Source organism: Lutra lutra, chromosome 15, assembly GCF_902655055.1.
Source record: "Lutra lutra chromosome 15, mLutLut1.2, whole genome shotgun sequence".
Classification (NCBI taxonomy): domain Eukaryota; kingdom Metazoa; phylum Chordata; class Mammalia; order Carnivora; family Mustelidae; genus Lutra; species Lutra lutra.
In genome coordinates, this window is record NC_062292.1 from 36424444 (window position 1) to 36440655 (window position 16212).

The 16212-nt window shown below is 51.8% G+C and overlaps 1 protein-coding gene across 1 annotated transcript; it reads left to right on the top strand.

The window, feature by feature from the left end:
* Nucleotides 1–1925: 1925 nt before the first annotated feature.
* On the top strand, nt 1926–14473 carry FCAMR (Fc alpha and mu receptor). The gene is made up of 6 exons (XM_047705757.1): nt 1926–2217; nt 4759–4819; nt 9045–9383; nt 10283–11045; nt 11693–11811; nt 12424–14473. Exons 1-6 carry the CDS (start codon nt 2179–2181, stop codon nt 12603–12605), a joined length of 1503 nt encoding a protein of 500 aa, XP_047561713.1. The 5' UTR covers nt 1926–2178; the 3' UTR covers nt 12606–14473.
* Nucleotides 14474–16212: the final 1739 nt, after the last annotated feature.

Consider the following 16212-nt stretch of genomic DNA (forward strand, 5'->3'; position numbering starts at 1 on the left):
TGGCTCCGGGTCAGTCCTCTGAAAACTGGCCCATTGCTTTATAATTAATTGGACCTTACTATGGTTTATGTCTTTAGTATTCAAAAGTCACCAAAATGTTCAAAAGGAGATAAACTAGAAAAAATATCCTTAAGGATGAAAAATGACGGGGTGCCTGGGTGGCTCAGTGGGTTAGGGCCTCTGCCTTCGGCTCGGGTCATGATCTCAGGGTCCTGGGATCGAGCCCTGCATCCGGCTCTCTGCTCGGCAGGGAGCCTGCTTCCCTTCCTCTCTCTGCCTGCCTCTCTGCCTACTTGTGATCTTTGTCTGTCAAATAAATAAATAAAATAAAATTTTAAAATGACTGCATGGTTTATAAAACAATGCAATTTGGCAAATATTCATTTTAAAATACAAAACCAATCCAGACATGTTTTCAGACAAATTGATTTATTTCTAATCTTTCAAATGCCAAAATGATCAAATGCCCCCCCCCAAAAAAGAAAGAAAGAAAGTAGCAAACCACAGAATAGATGACCTTCAAAAAGGACCTTTTCTGAGGCTTTGATCATTAAAAGATACCTGTTCTCTATTGCTGTGAGCTAAGCTATTAATATTAGGGGCTGAAACTTACTGAGAATTTGATACATACAGGGAACTTTAAGTTACATGGATTGTCACACTTAATCCACAAAATAACTTGATGAGGTAGGTGCTATTATCTCCTGTTTTCAGATGAAGGAAACAAGGAATAAAGCTGTTAAGTAATCTGACTCATATCATTTTTCCAGTAAAAAGTAGGGCTGGGATATTAACTTGGAAGGAGTCTTAACTCCAAAGTCTATGTGATCAAAGCACTATGCTGTACTGCTCCCAAAGGAGCTAGGAATGGAGAATTTAGCCAGAGCTTAACTGTTTCTACCACCATTCAATTCTGGGGATAAGCAGGCCCATCATATACAGTTCTTCAGGTTGTGCACTGCTTAAGCATGCCACAGCTAAGGGGATGCCATTTTCATCATAGATGTCTTGTAACTTATATGAGAGGCTGTTGGCGTTTGTGAAGATCTGGACCTTCTAACCAAGTCCTGGGATAGTGTCACATACCACTGTGCACTCAGAAACTGGCACACACACTTGAGATGACCTTTTCCCAGCCACACTCCAGACAGCCCATGGTATTGTTTCTTTTCCTCTCTTATTGCTTTCATTGACACAGTTCCTACCCATAATCTGTCTTCAAACCTGGAAGGGGGAATGCACGGACAATACACGTTGCTATCCATGGTTATTGTGCAACAATATATCAACAGCCTTGATTTTTCTGAAGAAGAAGTGCCCTTTCTAATGGGCCCGAGGGTGCTGCAGGTCCAACAGAGGCCCTGGTGAGAGTCCTTCCATCGAGTCCGCAATACCTCCATCCCTTGGAGCTCCTTAGTTGTCATTCTGATGTCCATTTAAAACCAGCAGGGGTAGGAGTTACATCTTTTATGAGGAAGAGAACCCACCCATGGCATATTTTCCAAAGCAAAATGGCGTATTTCTAAGCATGTTGTTGTCCTCCAGGATGAGCCACGCTGGCCAGGGATCTCTCTCCATGGAAATTATCTTATTTCCTACATTGTGCTTCGTGCAGAGCATGAATTAGGGACTGCCAGGCGTGCAGTTGACCTGGAGTCCGTGGCCCACACCGGCTCTGCTGGGAGCTGGGAGGCGGCTTGGGCTGCCCAGCCAGACTACAGGGGAATTCCTCCCCTGAATTTTCTCCCTCCTCAGATTGTTGTACCACTTATCCTGAAGGGGTCAGCTAAACCGGGGCATCCTGAGAAATCTGGGGCCCGGGACAGGAGGGGAAACAAAAGATGGAAGAATGTGGATCCTTGACGTCACTGTCACCACCCCTGGAAAAGTTCTGCAGGAGTGTCAGCGAGGACCACAAGGAACCGGGACTGGTTCCTTCCTAGGACTAGCAGCCAGGGCCGGGGGTGCACTGACCTTCCGCAGGGCCGGAGAGGCGAGGGGCAGAGCTCCATCTTGCACTTGGAGCTTCTTGGGGCTCCAGCAGCTTTTCAGCCCTCCAGGGCTGCCTTCTCAGTCTCAAGGTTAAAGAAAAGAAGGTAGAAGGTGTTCAAACACCAGCATCGCAAAACGAGAGAGAATAAAAAGAGAAGTCCGGGTGGATATTATCTCTGGACTGAGATGGCTGGAGAAGCCTCGGCTAAGCCAGGAGAAAGACAGGTGAGACTCGGCTTTCTCCCCCAGAAGCTGGGGTCTTGTCTCCCTCGGGATGGGGGACAGGGGGTGGTGACTTGCAGCAGCAGCTCTCCAGTGTGCACTCAGGGGCCCTTCCCAGAGCAGGCTGGGCTCATGCCCAGGAGGCCAGGGAAGGACCATGGAGTTCAGGCCGCAGCATTTCCCTCCTGCCTCCCCACTCTCCTGCTCCCCTTGACTCTCCCTCCCACCAGAGTGCATGATTCCTTTGAGGCCCTGAGTCATGTGAAACCAACAAATGTCAGAAAGGGAAGGAGACATGGAGATCACACAGCCAAAGCTCTTCTGTTGTAATGGAGACAAGGCTGCCTTTGCTCTAGGTCATTCCACCAGCCACTGGCGAAGCGAAGTCCCCTGAGTCCTGGTTCTGAGCACTTCCCTCTACATCACCAAGGCCCCCTTGCTTTCGTGTCTGCTGCCCCTGGGTAGGAATAGGAGGGAAGTGGGCCTCAGGAGGGCGGTAGGGATTTGGGGAGTCATATACCAGCCTGTGCTGGAGATGAATAGATGCCCTTCCCAGCAGGATGGGGGGACAAGAGCAGCCCCCCCAAGTGGCCTCATCCCCTAAAATGCTGTGGATTATTACAGAGGCCTGTAGCCCCAGGCTGCTGAGCTAGGGCTCTCTGTATCCTGGAGGAAGGTTTTCTGAAGGTCACTGGCTGGGTAGCCGGCTCGGAGACATTTCCTAGGATATTGTCCTTTCAGCCTCCAATCAAGGCTGATAACTCCCGGGAGACCTTTTATCGCACACCCTGTGCTTCCTCATTGCCTCTCGGGGGTGAGGCGGCTTTTGCTCCCGATCCTAGAGATTGCTGCCCCGGTGGACTTCCAAGGAACTGGGTGGTGTGGTGCTAAGACTTTGACCTCAGCGTGGGCCGTGTCAGCACCTAGTGCCCTAGAAAAACAAGCTCCGAGGAAGCCAGGCTTGGTGGACATTAAACAAACAGCAGATTAGGCTCAGGCGCACCTGGGAGAGCCTCTGGGTGAAGGCAGGCAGCCAGAACCCTGGACGCGGGGGGAGGCGGGCGGCTGGGCGGCCATGGTGGCACCCAAGGCAGGGGCATCGCTAAGAGGGCACGAAGGAGGCATGAGGAGCCCAAGGACTCTTCCAACTTTCTCCACCCTCAGGGCTCCACTGAGGAGCCTTTAGGGGCGATGGCTGGTGGAGCCAAGTTGAGGGGACAGTTCACAGCTATGGGGCCAAACCATGGATTCAATCATTCTCCAGTCCTCTACTCTCTCTTCCTTTGCCCTTCCTTTCCTCTCCCACTTCTCCTTCTTGCCTTCCCCATTCCCTTTTCTCCTCCTTAAGCTTATGTCCCAGCCTGGCCGGAGGCCTGGCATGGTTTAGTCTAGTTGGGCAAGGATCCGTGGGGTGGGGATCTCCAGCCCCTGGGTCAGACCATTGATGGTCTACACCTGTGCTCAGCATTAGTGAGGTTGGGATTAGAGGGAGAAGGAGACTATGATAGCTAACTAGTTTGCCCTTTCTCTCTCTCTTTCTTTCTTTCTTTTTTTTCTCTTTCTTTTCATGTAGGTCCTAAGAACTGTAGGCAGTAGACAGATGTAAAGCACAGATTTTTAATCAACCCAAAAGCATCCATGAAAACGCTAAGGGGGACTACAAATGAAGTATAATGTACAGTCTCAGTCTTTATCATCAGCAAGCAGTAAAAGGCTAGTAAGTGGGGATCAGTATGGTGTCTCTTCCGAGAGTGGTTGGTTCTCGCTCCAGCACCATGCTGCATCCAGGCCCACAGGAGAGACTAGAGTAGGGGGAGATCAGCATGCACTGGAGGACAGGGAGAGCCTTCTAGAAGCTATGGAGAAGAAAGAGAATAGAACTCTTGTATCGACAACTGCTTGTCCAGAGAGTCTGTGTCTAAGTCCTTGTTACTGCCCAGAGAAACCCCACCAGCTTCCCCTTGAAGGAATCAATTCTCTTTCTGCCAAAAAGAAGGGGTGAGGAGGGAAGGGGGAGGGAGCAGCTCTGTACCCAGCACACTGCCAGCACTTCTAACACAATCCAGTTTCAGTTGTGCAACAAGGCCCTGACGCATGTGCTCATTTCCCCGGGGAGGAAACTGACCCCCGAGGCCCCAGAGCTCCCGCCTACATTTCAACTGCAAGCACATGGTCTTTCCATGACCCAAGGCTCCCCCAAATTCAGAGCTCCGAGGCTGGCAAGTTGGGGGGGGTTGCTGGGATCCTACAGAGGAAGTTCCAACTCTTCTGAACACAGAAACTCCAAGGGTAGAGACCTTTTCGCCTTGGTGGTCGTGACCCGGGCCAAACATGCGGGCTTGGGGGTGGGAGATGGAGTCATGTTTCTCTCAAGGAGAGCAGTTGCAGTCCTGCTCTGGGTGAGATACGGCCCATCAGCCACAACACTGAGCACACTGAGGTCCTCGAGTGAGAAAGGGCTCACCTCACCCCAGGTCTCCCTGGGCTCCCCTCAGCTTCTCAGCTGCCCCCTCGGGTTTCCTCAAATATAGTGGTTTTTTGCAGGTCGCCATCCAGAGGGCAGGATGGAAAATGCCCACCCTCCTCACGTTGTTGCTCTTGCAAGGTGAGTCCCAAACACCGCCCAGATGTGGAGCTTGCAATGCCGGCCCAGAGCCTCCCAGAATGCGGGGTTTGCTGGTGGGCCACTCAGCGGTGTTCAAGGCTGCCTCCACACTTCGGACTTTCTACCCCTGGCTTTCTCTCTCGGGATCCCGGGCCGTGCAGTGTGTCCAGGGAAGGGTCAGGTCTGCATCCAGGGGGAATGAGAGAGGCAAGAGCCCACAGGAGAGGCCCAATGACTGCCATGCTCACTTCTAGAATATTCCCTGTTCTGATAGTCCCAGTGTCTCTGCTCTCTTCCCTTCCAGTTGACTGAAAGTCATCTGCATTTGCAAGATGAGGGTTCCAGGGCACAGAAGGGGCACTGCTGATTCTCCCTCATTCCAAAAACACTCAGTGCCAGGCCCAGGACTTGGGACGAGGGCAGACCTACCCTCCTCAAAAGTGTTCAGAGTCTACAAAGAAACCGGCTGGGTAAATAAAATTTGCATTTCTGCATCTACTGATTTAGTGGACACACGTTTATGGAGGGCTGACCACGTGCCAGTCACAAGGGACGGGTGGATGGAGGACAGAGTCCTTGCCCCATAGGTCCTGGCAGGCTGGTATGGTGAGGTTGGCCAGGTATAGATCAGGCTCAGATGACGCACGGCACATCTCCGGGCTGTGGTGTCTAGATTTTATTTTGATGGTGATGGGAAATCATTGAGAAATGTGATAAATATGTCCCCAGAGTGCCTGGTCCTAGAACCTGGTCCTGAGTAGAGACTGAGCAAATAATCATTGACTGAACGAATGAAAATGCTCTGGTAACACCAAAAAAAAAAAAAAAAAAAAAAAAAAAAGAAGAAGAAAAGGATGAATAATTGTGTTTGGTATATAAACAAATCAGAATTTTAATGAACCAAAAGTTCATTTTGAGCAAGAACTCTGTCATATAATCACTCTACCTCTTTAATTGAAAATTTTAAAAATTTTCAGTAGAAGCAGGCATCCCCTGCCCCCAAGCAAAAACTCAGGCAGGCTCATGATTTTTCTGCTAGTATATTAGTGTAGGTAAGAGTCCTAACTCAATTCCCATAAGTGTTAAATGCTGAATGTATACTTTTAAGGGTGCAGTTAAATACTTCAGTCTTCCTTCAAAGATATGTCCCCTCATCCACCCAAGGTCTGTGGTCAGGACGTCAGTACGGGGGAACGGTGGCCCTCTCCTCTGTTCCTCCCTTTCCTCTCCTCTCCATGTCATGTGGGACCCCAGCAGGGTCTTAGGAGCCGAAGGGAGGTGAGGTAGAAGGCAGGGAACACTTATTAGATGGGGTGACGAGGAGTTGAGAGCTGGCTCTTCCTTTTGTGGTTGTATTTGTGAACTAAGATGGTCCCCTGATGGTCCATCTCCTCCCTTTGCCCAGGTTCTGCTTTGACCCCTCCACGCAGAAGACCCATCTCAGATGCCAGTGGAGTGGCCCTCTCCCCTCCAGGCCCCGCCTCTGGGCCAGGGAAACACTCATTCCTTTCACACCCCTCTGCCAGATGGAGGAGGCAGCCACTGCAGGTGCAACTGCTCCCCCTCTGTCCAGCTTCAGACCTCTTGTGCTTGCTCAGACCGAGTCGGTCTCCCGTCCATGAGCTCCCTCCTTCTGCAGGCCCCCCTCGCTCCTCCCCGAGGGAAGCCAGAGCCACAGACAACTGCAGGGAAATGATGGGGTCCTCGCCTCCACTGCAGGGCTGAGAATATGCATCAGGGAACCAAGGAAGGCACCCCCTTCATCCTAAAATGCTAGCCCATACCCAATAGATTCTCAATTATATATAATATAATCTGTATACACCTTAAATATATGTAACTAAGAGCTACTGATCAGGTATTCACCAAATGAGTTCTCAAGGGCAAGCAAAATTTGGTATTTATGTAAGAAAAAATGTTCATTGCAAGAGCGCATTCAGGATTCTTATCAGCCTTCTGCGAGGTCAGACTGCCCCATCCTGCTGATGAACAGGGCAGAGAGCCTCTCGTATGTGCCACGTGTAGGCTGCAAGACTTCCTGAGAACTAGGGGTACGGACACCTTATCAGGGCACCATCACTGTTGTCCCGAGACGGTCCTTGTTTAAAATTGTAAATATTCTTGACTTTTAAAGAAAGGTTGCCATTTGGCTTTATTAATAGCAACATAGCTGGTGGCATGTCATTTAATTAAACCTACAGTGAGTAGTGCTATAGTCATAGCATTTCCTATAATTAGACCTCAAGACATATGCAGCAGGCAGGCCGGCTTCATGAGCATGTGTCCTGGGCAGTCACAGGGCCCCATCCTCAGAAGGGGCTCAGTTTAATGCCCCGCTAGCATCATAGAGAACAGGGCTTACTAGCCTCTGAGCAGGGAGTTCTGTACTTCCATTTTGCACCGGGCTTTGCAATCCTATAGCCAGTTCTGGCAACGGGATATTAAACCTGGAAACTAAACTGAACCTTCTTGGGGCACCTGGGTGGCTCAGACTGTTGAATGTCTGCCTTCGGCTCAGGTCATGATCTCTGGGGTCCTGAGATCGAGCCCTGCGTCAGGTTCCCTGTTCAGTGGGAAGTCTGTTTCTCCCTCTCCGTCTGCCCCTCTCCTGCTTGTGTGTGCTCATGCTCTCTCTCTCTCTGTCTGTCAAATAAATAAATAAAATCTTTAGAAACAAACAATCAACCAAAACTGAACCTTCTCAGCTTCAGAGGGCCCTAGAGACATAGAACAAATCGATCAAGGCCAGGCAGCCACATCTGAAAGCCAGATGTTTAAGCGCCTGTGCAGGACCGTGGACAGACTGCCTTGTGGGCTGGGCCAGCGACAGCCCCCCATGTAGCGTCTGAGGAATCAGGGGAGGGTATCCGAGCTCACCAAAGAAGTGCTGTGGAGAGAGGGGTCAGTGTGTTGGGCTCGTCTCCACCTGCCCTGGGGGACAGGAGGGATCACTTCCCCGTCACGTTCCCTCACGTTCTCTCAAATAAGAGAAGGAACTTATAGAATGCCATTTGCCAAGCTGTCCCACGTCCCAGCTTCTCCGACAGTAGGACCAAAGCGTGCTTCCTGTGATCAAATATGGGACCTACAGAAAGGAGCTGGCCCTGGGGGAGCCCACCACAAAGGCCACCCCGAAAGGGCTGTGACTACAGAAAGAAGGGCAGGCGGCCCAAAGCCATGGGTGTGGTTTTGGAGGAGGCACAAGAGGCCCCAGGAGAGGCAGTTCTCACAAGGGAGGAACCGCCGCCAGAGGGCCTGGGACAGTCTGGGAGGCCCAAGTTCTCGGAAGAGCTCTGGATATCCCTCGTGCCCGGAGAGCGTGCACACAGACCGCAGCGCTCCCCGTCACCTTCCCCTCTGCCCCGCCACAGGCAATCCCCGCAGGGCCTAACCTGCAGTTTTGAACAGAGGAAGGAGCAGAGCAAAGAGACTGGAGTGGCAGTCAGTCCCGGGACTGGGCTGCATATATAGGTTTTGACCAGACTGGACTTTTTTCCAGTCTAAGTGAGACTGTGAAAGTTCCCGCACCTGAAATCGTGCCTGAGATTTATCGAGGGGCAGAGCCGGTATGAAGAGACAGCGCGAGAATAGGCTCTGTTTCTGCCCGCGTTGGGTCAAGTTCACGTCACTCAGGAAACAGGCCGAGGACGTGTTCAGGCCTGACGTTCGCCCCTTGCCAAAGCAGACCTGTTCACGGCGCTGCTCGTCTGTGCTCTGACGGTGGTACGCGGCTGTTTGTACTTCTGCAGAAAAGTGTCAGGTGTGAATATTTTTCAACTGCCTGGTCCACTACATGGACCGCGATTCTTGTGTTCAGGGCACCCTTCCCTCTCAGGGGAACGCACACTAACCCACCCTCCCCTACTTACCTCCTCTCTTGTGTTCCATCAAACAAACCGTAGCCCCTTCCGACAGATGCTGACCGGGCTCTGGAAGGACTAGTCTGAGAACGCCGGGCACGCAACGGGCGCCAGCTAGATAGCTGGTGGGAGCATTCTCGCGTTTCTGTCTCTCAGATGGGGCCTTAGGTGAAGCTCCACCCACATCTGGGGGCACTCCTGAGCTCCCATGTGTCCACATGCATTCCTCTTCCCTTCACTTTCACGACGGTATTTTCTGACCTGTTCCTTAATTCCGGCAGAGTCCGGAGCTTGTAACCCGCAAACAGTGGCTATAGCCAGCGCTCCATTTCCTTTTACTTTTCTCCCCCGCTCTCTGCCCACAGCTGCAAATGCACTGAAAGGCCCAAGGCTGGTGTCTGGGGGGCCTGGGGAAGCTGTCACCATCCGTTGCCACTACAGCCCCTTGTCCATCAACAAGCATGTGAGGAAGTACTGGTGCCGCATAAGCCCGGTGACACGGGTCTGCCACACCGTCGTGTCCACCACCAACTACACTCACCTCGGCTACCGCGGCCGCGTGGCCCTAGCAGACTACCCGCAGGGCGGCTTGTTTGTGGTGACGCTGTCCCAGCTGTCCCCGGAAGACGTTGGGCGCTATCGCTGTGGCATTGGCAACAGAAACAACGTGTTCTTCTTCAGCATGAATCTGAACGTCTCCACAGGTACGGGCTGGTGGGTCAAGTTTGGCGAAGTAAATGCAGGGGGCGGGGGGGAGGTGCGGGAGCAGATCGACAGGTCCAAGAGGGCTTTAAGCTTGAGGAGGGGCGGTGATGAGGAAAAGCTGGGGGTGAAGCAGAGACTTTAGGAAGTCGGCTTTCATTTCAGAAAGCAATTACCTTCAGAAGGAAGGTAGGTATTTGGAAAACTACCTAAATGAATGCATGCCAGCTGTCCTACCCACATTCCCCCAAATTCTGTGGCCTAGACACTTGGAGAGGACTCCAAGAGGGGGGCAAATTGAAAAATGCAGCTTCTTAGGCTCACGAAGTCTCTTTGTTCAGACAAGCAGACCACGTGAGATACTCAGGAGAGAAGTGGTTTTTCCTGAGACTGAGCTTTGGCAGACATCCCACAAGCTACCAAGACCATGCTTTACCTGGTTCCAGAGACGTGACCTGGAGTTGGGCACCTAGAATCCACAGAAAGGGGCTCAGGCAGTGGCCGGCAGGAACAGGTGGCATGGCAGGGAGCAGGCAGAGCCTGGGTTTGCATGTGTCCGGTGAGATGTTCTCACACATCTGCTGAGATGGCCTGCTGTGTCTGAGAAGCAGTACGGGGTGGGCTGCGGAAAAGGGGCCAGCGTGGGAGTGCGGGACGGCTCAGAAGAGAGTATGTGGGCATAAAACAAGGAGAAAGGACCACAGAATGTCAATATGCACAACAGGCTAGAGGACACGCCTGGTTTTCCCTAATTTTTATTTTTTTCAACATATTAACCAAAGACTGTGTGGCTTGGTGAAGACGCAGTCCTTGGAGCAGGCGTACTAGCCTGGCATCCTTTGCTAAATCCTGCAGGCAACCAGGGTAGCCTTCCCATTTGGTCTCCCTCTGCCGTTCACAGATCCTTCCAGCACCAGCCCCTCAGCCACTCCGGCTACTACCGGTGAGCGCGTCATGAGATCCTCTGAAACGGCATCACCAGCGCCCAACAGACAGACCTCAGGAGCCACCCAGACTGTAGAAGGACAGGGGACAGGATGGGACAGAGTTGCTCTGCCTCCAGGAAACAACAAAACAAGAGCATCAGCTGAGGGAAGGCAGACCCCAGGGACAACTGAGGCAGTAGCTGTAGGGACAGCCAGCCAGGGAGAGGGCTCTGTCTGGGCAACAGTCCCCATTCCAGAGAGTCCGGCTTCAACAATCCGAGGCATATCCGGTACGACAGAAGGTATTTGGGTGTGGGACACCAGAGGCTCAGTAGCAAATACAGCTAGGCCCAGCGAGGCAGGGAGGGAGAGAGCTACTGAAGCCGGTGGACCACCAGAAGAAACAGACTGGGTCAGAACAGCTCTGGATGTCACTGGGAAGGTCCCAGGGACCGGTAGGCCATCAACTCTGGTCTCAGGAAAATGGGTGCAGGAAATCCTGTCAGAAACAGCGACAACTGTGGCTCAGCCACAAGCCCTGGGCTCCAATGAAGGAAGCACCCCAGCTGCGAGTGTGTGGACCCCGGGACCCACCAGCATAGAGATGGCGTCTGAGCAGGAAGCCACCAAAGGGGACCTAGACATGCCTGTTGGAGACAGCGATCCCCAAGCCACACCAAGCCAGGCCCCAGCTGCTGGGTCCATGATGCCCATGGGCAAGAGGTCCTCTATGATACGGTAAACTCCTAGACCCTCGTCTTGGCCGGGGCTCTGTATCTCCCCCACTCCCGGCATGCTCCCCCGTGGGCTGACCTCTGTACCCCACTCCATGTGCTCACTTCTCTCTTTGTAACCCTGGGACAACGAAGGGCAAGGACCATAAAAATCACAGACCCTCCCTTGTTCAAGAGTCCTTGCTAAGAAACCCAGAGTATTTTCACGTGGTTTTCAAGTAAAAATCTAAACATTAGGAAAACAGAATATTTAGGTGGAATCTTTGGGACTTTTTTTTTTAAAAGATGAGGAACAAGCTCTAGAGAGGGGAGGTACTTGCTGAAGCCACAAGGAAAGATTGTGGCAGAGCCAAATGCCCAGGGTGGGTGACATGACTCACTCGGTCCTCTTTCCCACTGGCCCCCAGGGGGGCTCACACCTGGGCAGTGCAATGGGGACCAGGATTCAGGGCTTGGGAACCTGAAGACAGGGGTTCTGGTCCCAGCCCTGCTACTAAACCGCTGTGGGAATGAAGGCAGCCAACTTCCCCCACCTTAGCCTCTCACCTGTAAAGCGAGGGGCGAGGACCATATGCCCTTCAGTCTCCTGTCCAGCTCTAACCGTCCTCCCCTGTGCTCTTTCCCTCCCCCCACCGGCTACTTCCACTCCAGCGCTTCTCCAGGAGAGAAAAACATCTCTCGGATCCTGATTCCCGTTTCCACGATGCTGTGCCCCCTGACCCTTGTGGCTTTTGGCCTATTGCAAAAGAAGCTCTGGACGAAGGAGATGAGTGAGTGCAGTTGGAGTAGCCTCGAGGCTGGGGAGGGAGTGTTTGTTCTGCTCGGGCACTCTCAGGACTGGGTCGGAGTTGGGGCCAAGACCTCTGGAGAGGGAAATGCTAAGTTCTAGCTTGAGCCATTTCACCACTCCTGGCCTTGGTTTACCAATGAAATGGGGGAACCGTCTCTGTACTTACGCCTCAGTGACGTCCCAGAGCTGGAGGAGAGGCTCCTCAGAGGAAGGCAAGACAGACGTTCCCCACAGGAATGCGAACGGCAGGACCAGTCCCCCATGGAGGTCCCAGATGTGGGAGCGAACTACGCTTGTGCCCTCTCCGCAACCTGCCTGAAATTCTCTTCCAGCCCACGTTTAAATGCTCCCCAAATGAGTGCTCCACAGTGGTTAGCTCTGATGAAGAGAGGGTGAGATTTGTGGGAGCAGGTGGAAGAGACTAAGATGATCACAGCCAGGGCCCCAAAGGCCCGGCCCCATCCTCTTCAGTCAAAGGGCTCCACTGCGTTCTTCTGTGTCAGGAAGTTCCCAGAAGGGGCGGGGGTTTGGGGTTCTCAGGGAATCAAATTCAGTCCCCAGTCCCCTCACAGCCCACTCTGTGTCTGTGCAGCTCAGGAGACAGAGAGGGCAGCAGCGGTCACCTTGATTCAGATGACATATCTCCTGGAACCGAGCCTGCAGCCAGACCAGCTGCCCCACATGGAAAGGAACATGCTCCGGGATGACTGTCCTCCCCAGGTCAGTCTGACTGTCCCAGAGACACATCCTGGACCCCGAGGAATGGAAGCATAAGCTGCTCCATCACCATGCAAAGAGAACCAGGATGAAGGACCATAGCTTCAGCCTTTCCTCGTCTTTCCTCTGCCTGTACGAAGCAGAGCAAATGGAGTGGGCACTCCCTCTGGGGAAGCAGAGGCTTCCCTTGGGCCACCCTTGGGCCCAGGAAGGTCAAGCATTTCCCCCAGCCAAAGGTGATGCGTGACTCAGAGAAGGCTTCAAGAAAGGTTTGATTGAACCCTGGTGGAGGTCACCTGGGAAAGTGTGGAATTTCCTTTCCTGGGGTTTTGAAAATATATGAGTCCTCCGACTGCTATAACTTCTTAGCCACCATCCTTCGCCCTTGCTAGCCACCTTCTTCTCTGAAGTCCTTTAGTGCTCAGCCTGCTGCGCACATTTCATCAGATTCGCGTACATGACGCTTGCCTTCTCAAGTGTACTCTGAGCTCCTGTGGGGCAATAATTGTGTTAGATCCACCTCACTAAATCCCCAGAGGACCTCCAGCTCTGTGGGGCCCCCAGTAAATATTTGTGGTTGAAAGGCCGACTGGAGGGCATGGGTATAGTGGCCTCTGAGATGCTGAGTCCCCTTCATTTGGGAGTTTCCCTGGTTGACTCCAGAGGCAGGTGCCTTCTCCATAGAAACCAAAAAGAACAACCCCCATTCTTCAAATCACCCCTTCCCATTTGAGCCCATACTCATTATGCCACAGACCTTTTGACCCAGGCAAGATTTTCTGGGATTTTCCTAAACGCATGGATGAGGAGGGAATTTTTCAGTAGATTCTCACCTTCTTCATAAAACTCCTCTTGTTCCACTGTTTATAAATCTTTACTATCCAAAGGACTGTTAATGAAGCTGGGAAATGGTCATTTTAAGGGGAGGGTGGTGTTCACAGAGAAGGTGGCCAGAAGGAATTTTATGTGGATTCTGCTTCATAAACACTTCATTCCATGTCTATCGGGAACTTTCACTCCACCCTTGGTCCCACTGCCTTTTCAGGGGTCACATCTGCTTTTTTATTCCGCCAAATCTGTTAGCCAGCTGTCTGAACTTTGTGTCTGGGCAAAGCAGCCTTTGAGCAATGGGAGAGAAAGAAAGGAAGGACTCCAGTATCAAGTTGAGAATTGTCGGGTCGACATTTCCAGAAGGATCGGCCCTGCCTCCATTGCTGTCAGCAGCACCAGAAACCCTCCATTAATACTGCCTCACAGCTGGTGCTGAGCACAGGCGCTGTCCACAGAAAATCACAGAGATTTAGTCTTCAACGTTGGTGAGAGAGACCCCATTGTTTTGGAGAAGTAGGGAAGTTGGATGTGTCTAGCCGAATGGAATCATAGGCTTTCAGAACTAACAGAGCCTTAGAGTCCTGGGTGAAGTAACTGAGGCCCTATGGGGAGAAGTAATCTGGTTAAAGCTAGTGAGTAATAGAGTAAGGATCCGAAAAGGGGACCCCTAACCTTGATCTAGTGCTTTCTCCTCTTCGCCATTGCTAAACAATGTATCAAAGCAAAACTAATACAATCAATGACGTTGCCATTTCTTGTGATCATTTTTGTGAACACTCTCTCAGTTCTCAGTGACCCTCCTGCACGGTCTGTAAGAGGGACAGGGAAGCCAGAAGAGCCACATTACCCCATTCAACCAATGAGGAAGCAGGCGCGGGGCCAGAGGCTCTCCAGCCAAGGTCACTTGGCTCATTAGAGACAGGGTCAGGCTGAGAACTCAGGCAGTAAAGGACCATTCCACCTACCCAGTGTTTACCAGGGGCGTCCACAGAAGGCAAGCTTCTCAAGATCGTTAAGAGGTGTTCTGAGGGAAGAAAAAAAGTTGCGCTGGTAGATCAAACGAGTTTGGGAAATGCTGGTTAAACAATAAATGGGTTCTTATGCATACGAATTTTTGGAGCCTTTGATACACTAAGGTACCTTGTGAATAGCCCTGGGGTGTGGGGACGTTAGGAGTGTTTCCCCAGCGTTTTGGACTCTGGTATCTTGGTGAGGCAATGTCCCTGGACGAGTTCCTCTGATCGCTGTTTGGGAAAGCTGGGTGCACTAAAGTCGGGGTCTGCAAACCTTTTCTGTCAAGGGCCTGAGAGTAAATACTTTAGACTTTGTAGGACACATAGGCTCTGCTGCAACTAGGCAGCTCTGCTGTTGTGGCCCCAAAGCGACCAAGGACAATACTTAAAGGAATGACACTGGCTGTGAGCCAACACAATTTTATTTACAGAAACAGGTGTCAGGCTGGATCTGGCTCTAGAGCCAGGATTTGCCAACCCCTGAGCTAAGCCATACAAGCATACCAGACTGTCCTGTTCCCACTCTGATGTCAAGGATCAGACCCCACTCTTCTTCATAAGCTTCCCTGCGTCCCCCCTGCCTCCCCCTGAATAACCCTCTCAGGGACCTCTCCTTCCTCCAACCTCCTGTAACAGTATCTGCTTGGGGTTCAGCAGGGAGAAAGCCCAGTCTGACAACACCGTCTTGAGGAAAGAGGGGAGCAGCCTGGCAAGGGTGTTCGCCAAGTGGCTGGAGGGAGGGGTGACTTCCGGAAGTAGAACCGGTTGACGCATCCTGGTGCATTAGGGGAAGCTGAGGTCTGCCAGGAGGAGGGGCCAGCAATAGTTCAAAGTGTCAGAGCAGAGTTAAGATCAGAGTCTCAGGGCCTACAGTTTATTGCTGGGCAGGGATAAGATCACCTGGAAAGAAATGGGGCAGCCCCAAGTCTTTATAGCTTTCCTCTATGGGCTAACTAATGCCTGCAGTGGGGCAGGAGTCAAACAGACAAAGCGGGCCAACTCCACCACGTGGCATGGTCAGTGGCTTGGCTTTTGTCTTCTATCCCCAGCTAGCATGGTAGTCACATCACTGGGACGAGGGGCAGGGAAACATCCATCGCTAGGCTAGAATCAGGGAAGTCTCCATGGAGATTTAGAATTCAAGATGCAGGGAGCGCCGACTTTCCCGTAATCAAGCAGGTTTTCCCCGAGAGGGCAGAACTCTTAATATGGATGCTCCTTGCCTTGGTATCTCTACAGAGCAGGCACCACCCTTGGTTTTCACCTTGCATTTGATGCAACAGTTCTGTAAGGCAGGCATGAGAATTCTCGCTTTCCAGATGCAAAAGCTGAGGTCAGAGAAATGAAGAAGTTAGACCCCTAGGAAAGGGCAAGTGGAAAATTGAATGCAAAGCAGTCTACTCTCATGGTTAAATCCTTGATCCATACCCCTCGCTGCCTTCCTCCTCACTTAGGTTTATGCCCTGGAATCTATTCAGGTCCTTTCCTGTTTAACCTTCGAGGGCTTTCTTTGTTTTCCTGTCAGGCCCGTGTGTAGAAGGTTTTATAATCATTTCCAGTGATTTGTTTTCTTTGGTCACCCAGCGGGTGGATTCCCAGCCTGGCTAAGCAAAGCATACAAGTTCATGGAGCTGGAACGGAGAGCTGAAATTTCAGTCACTGCCCTGAGGTCCTTCCCAGCATTATAGAGCCTAGACCTTTCACTCCCTGTGGGGATGTCCATCCATCTTGGGTAACCCAGGGCAAATGCTTGACAACCCAGGCAACTTGTCACTGTTCTCCACTAAGGTTTTGGGGCTTTCTTCCTCTCCTCCAGTAGC

Coding starts and splice junctions, on each gene's coding strand:
- FCAMR (XM_047705757.1), top strand. CDS start 2,179: ATGGCTGGAGAAGCCTCGGCTAAGCCAGGAGAAAGACAG. Junction 4,820..9,044: donor CACGTTGTTGCTCTTGCAAG/GTGAGTCCCAAA, acceptor CTCTGCCCACAG/CTGCAAATGCACTGAAAGGC. Junction 11,812..12,423: donor GCTCTGGACGAAGGAGATGA/GTGAGTGCAGTT, acceptor GTGTCTGTGCAG/CTCAGGAGACAGAGAGGGCA.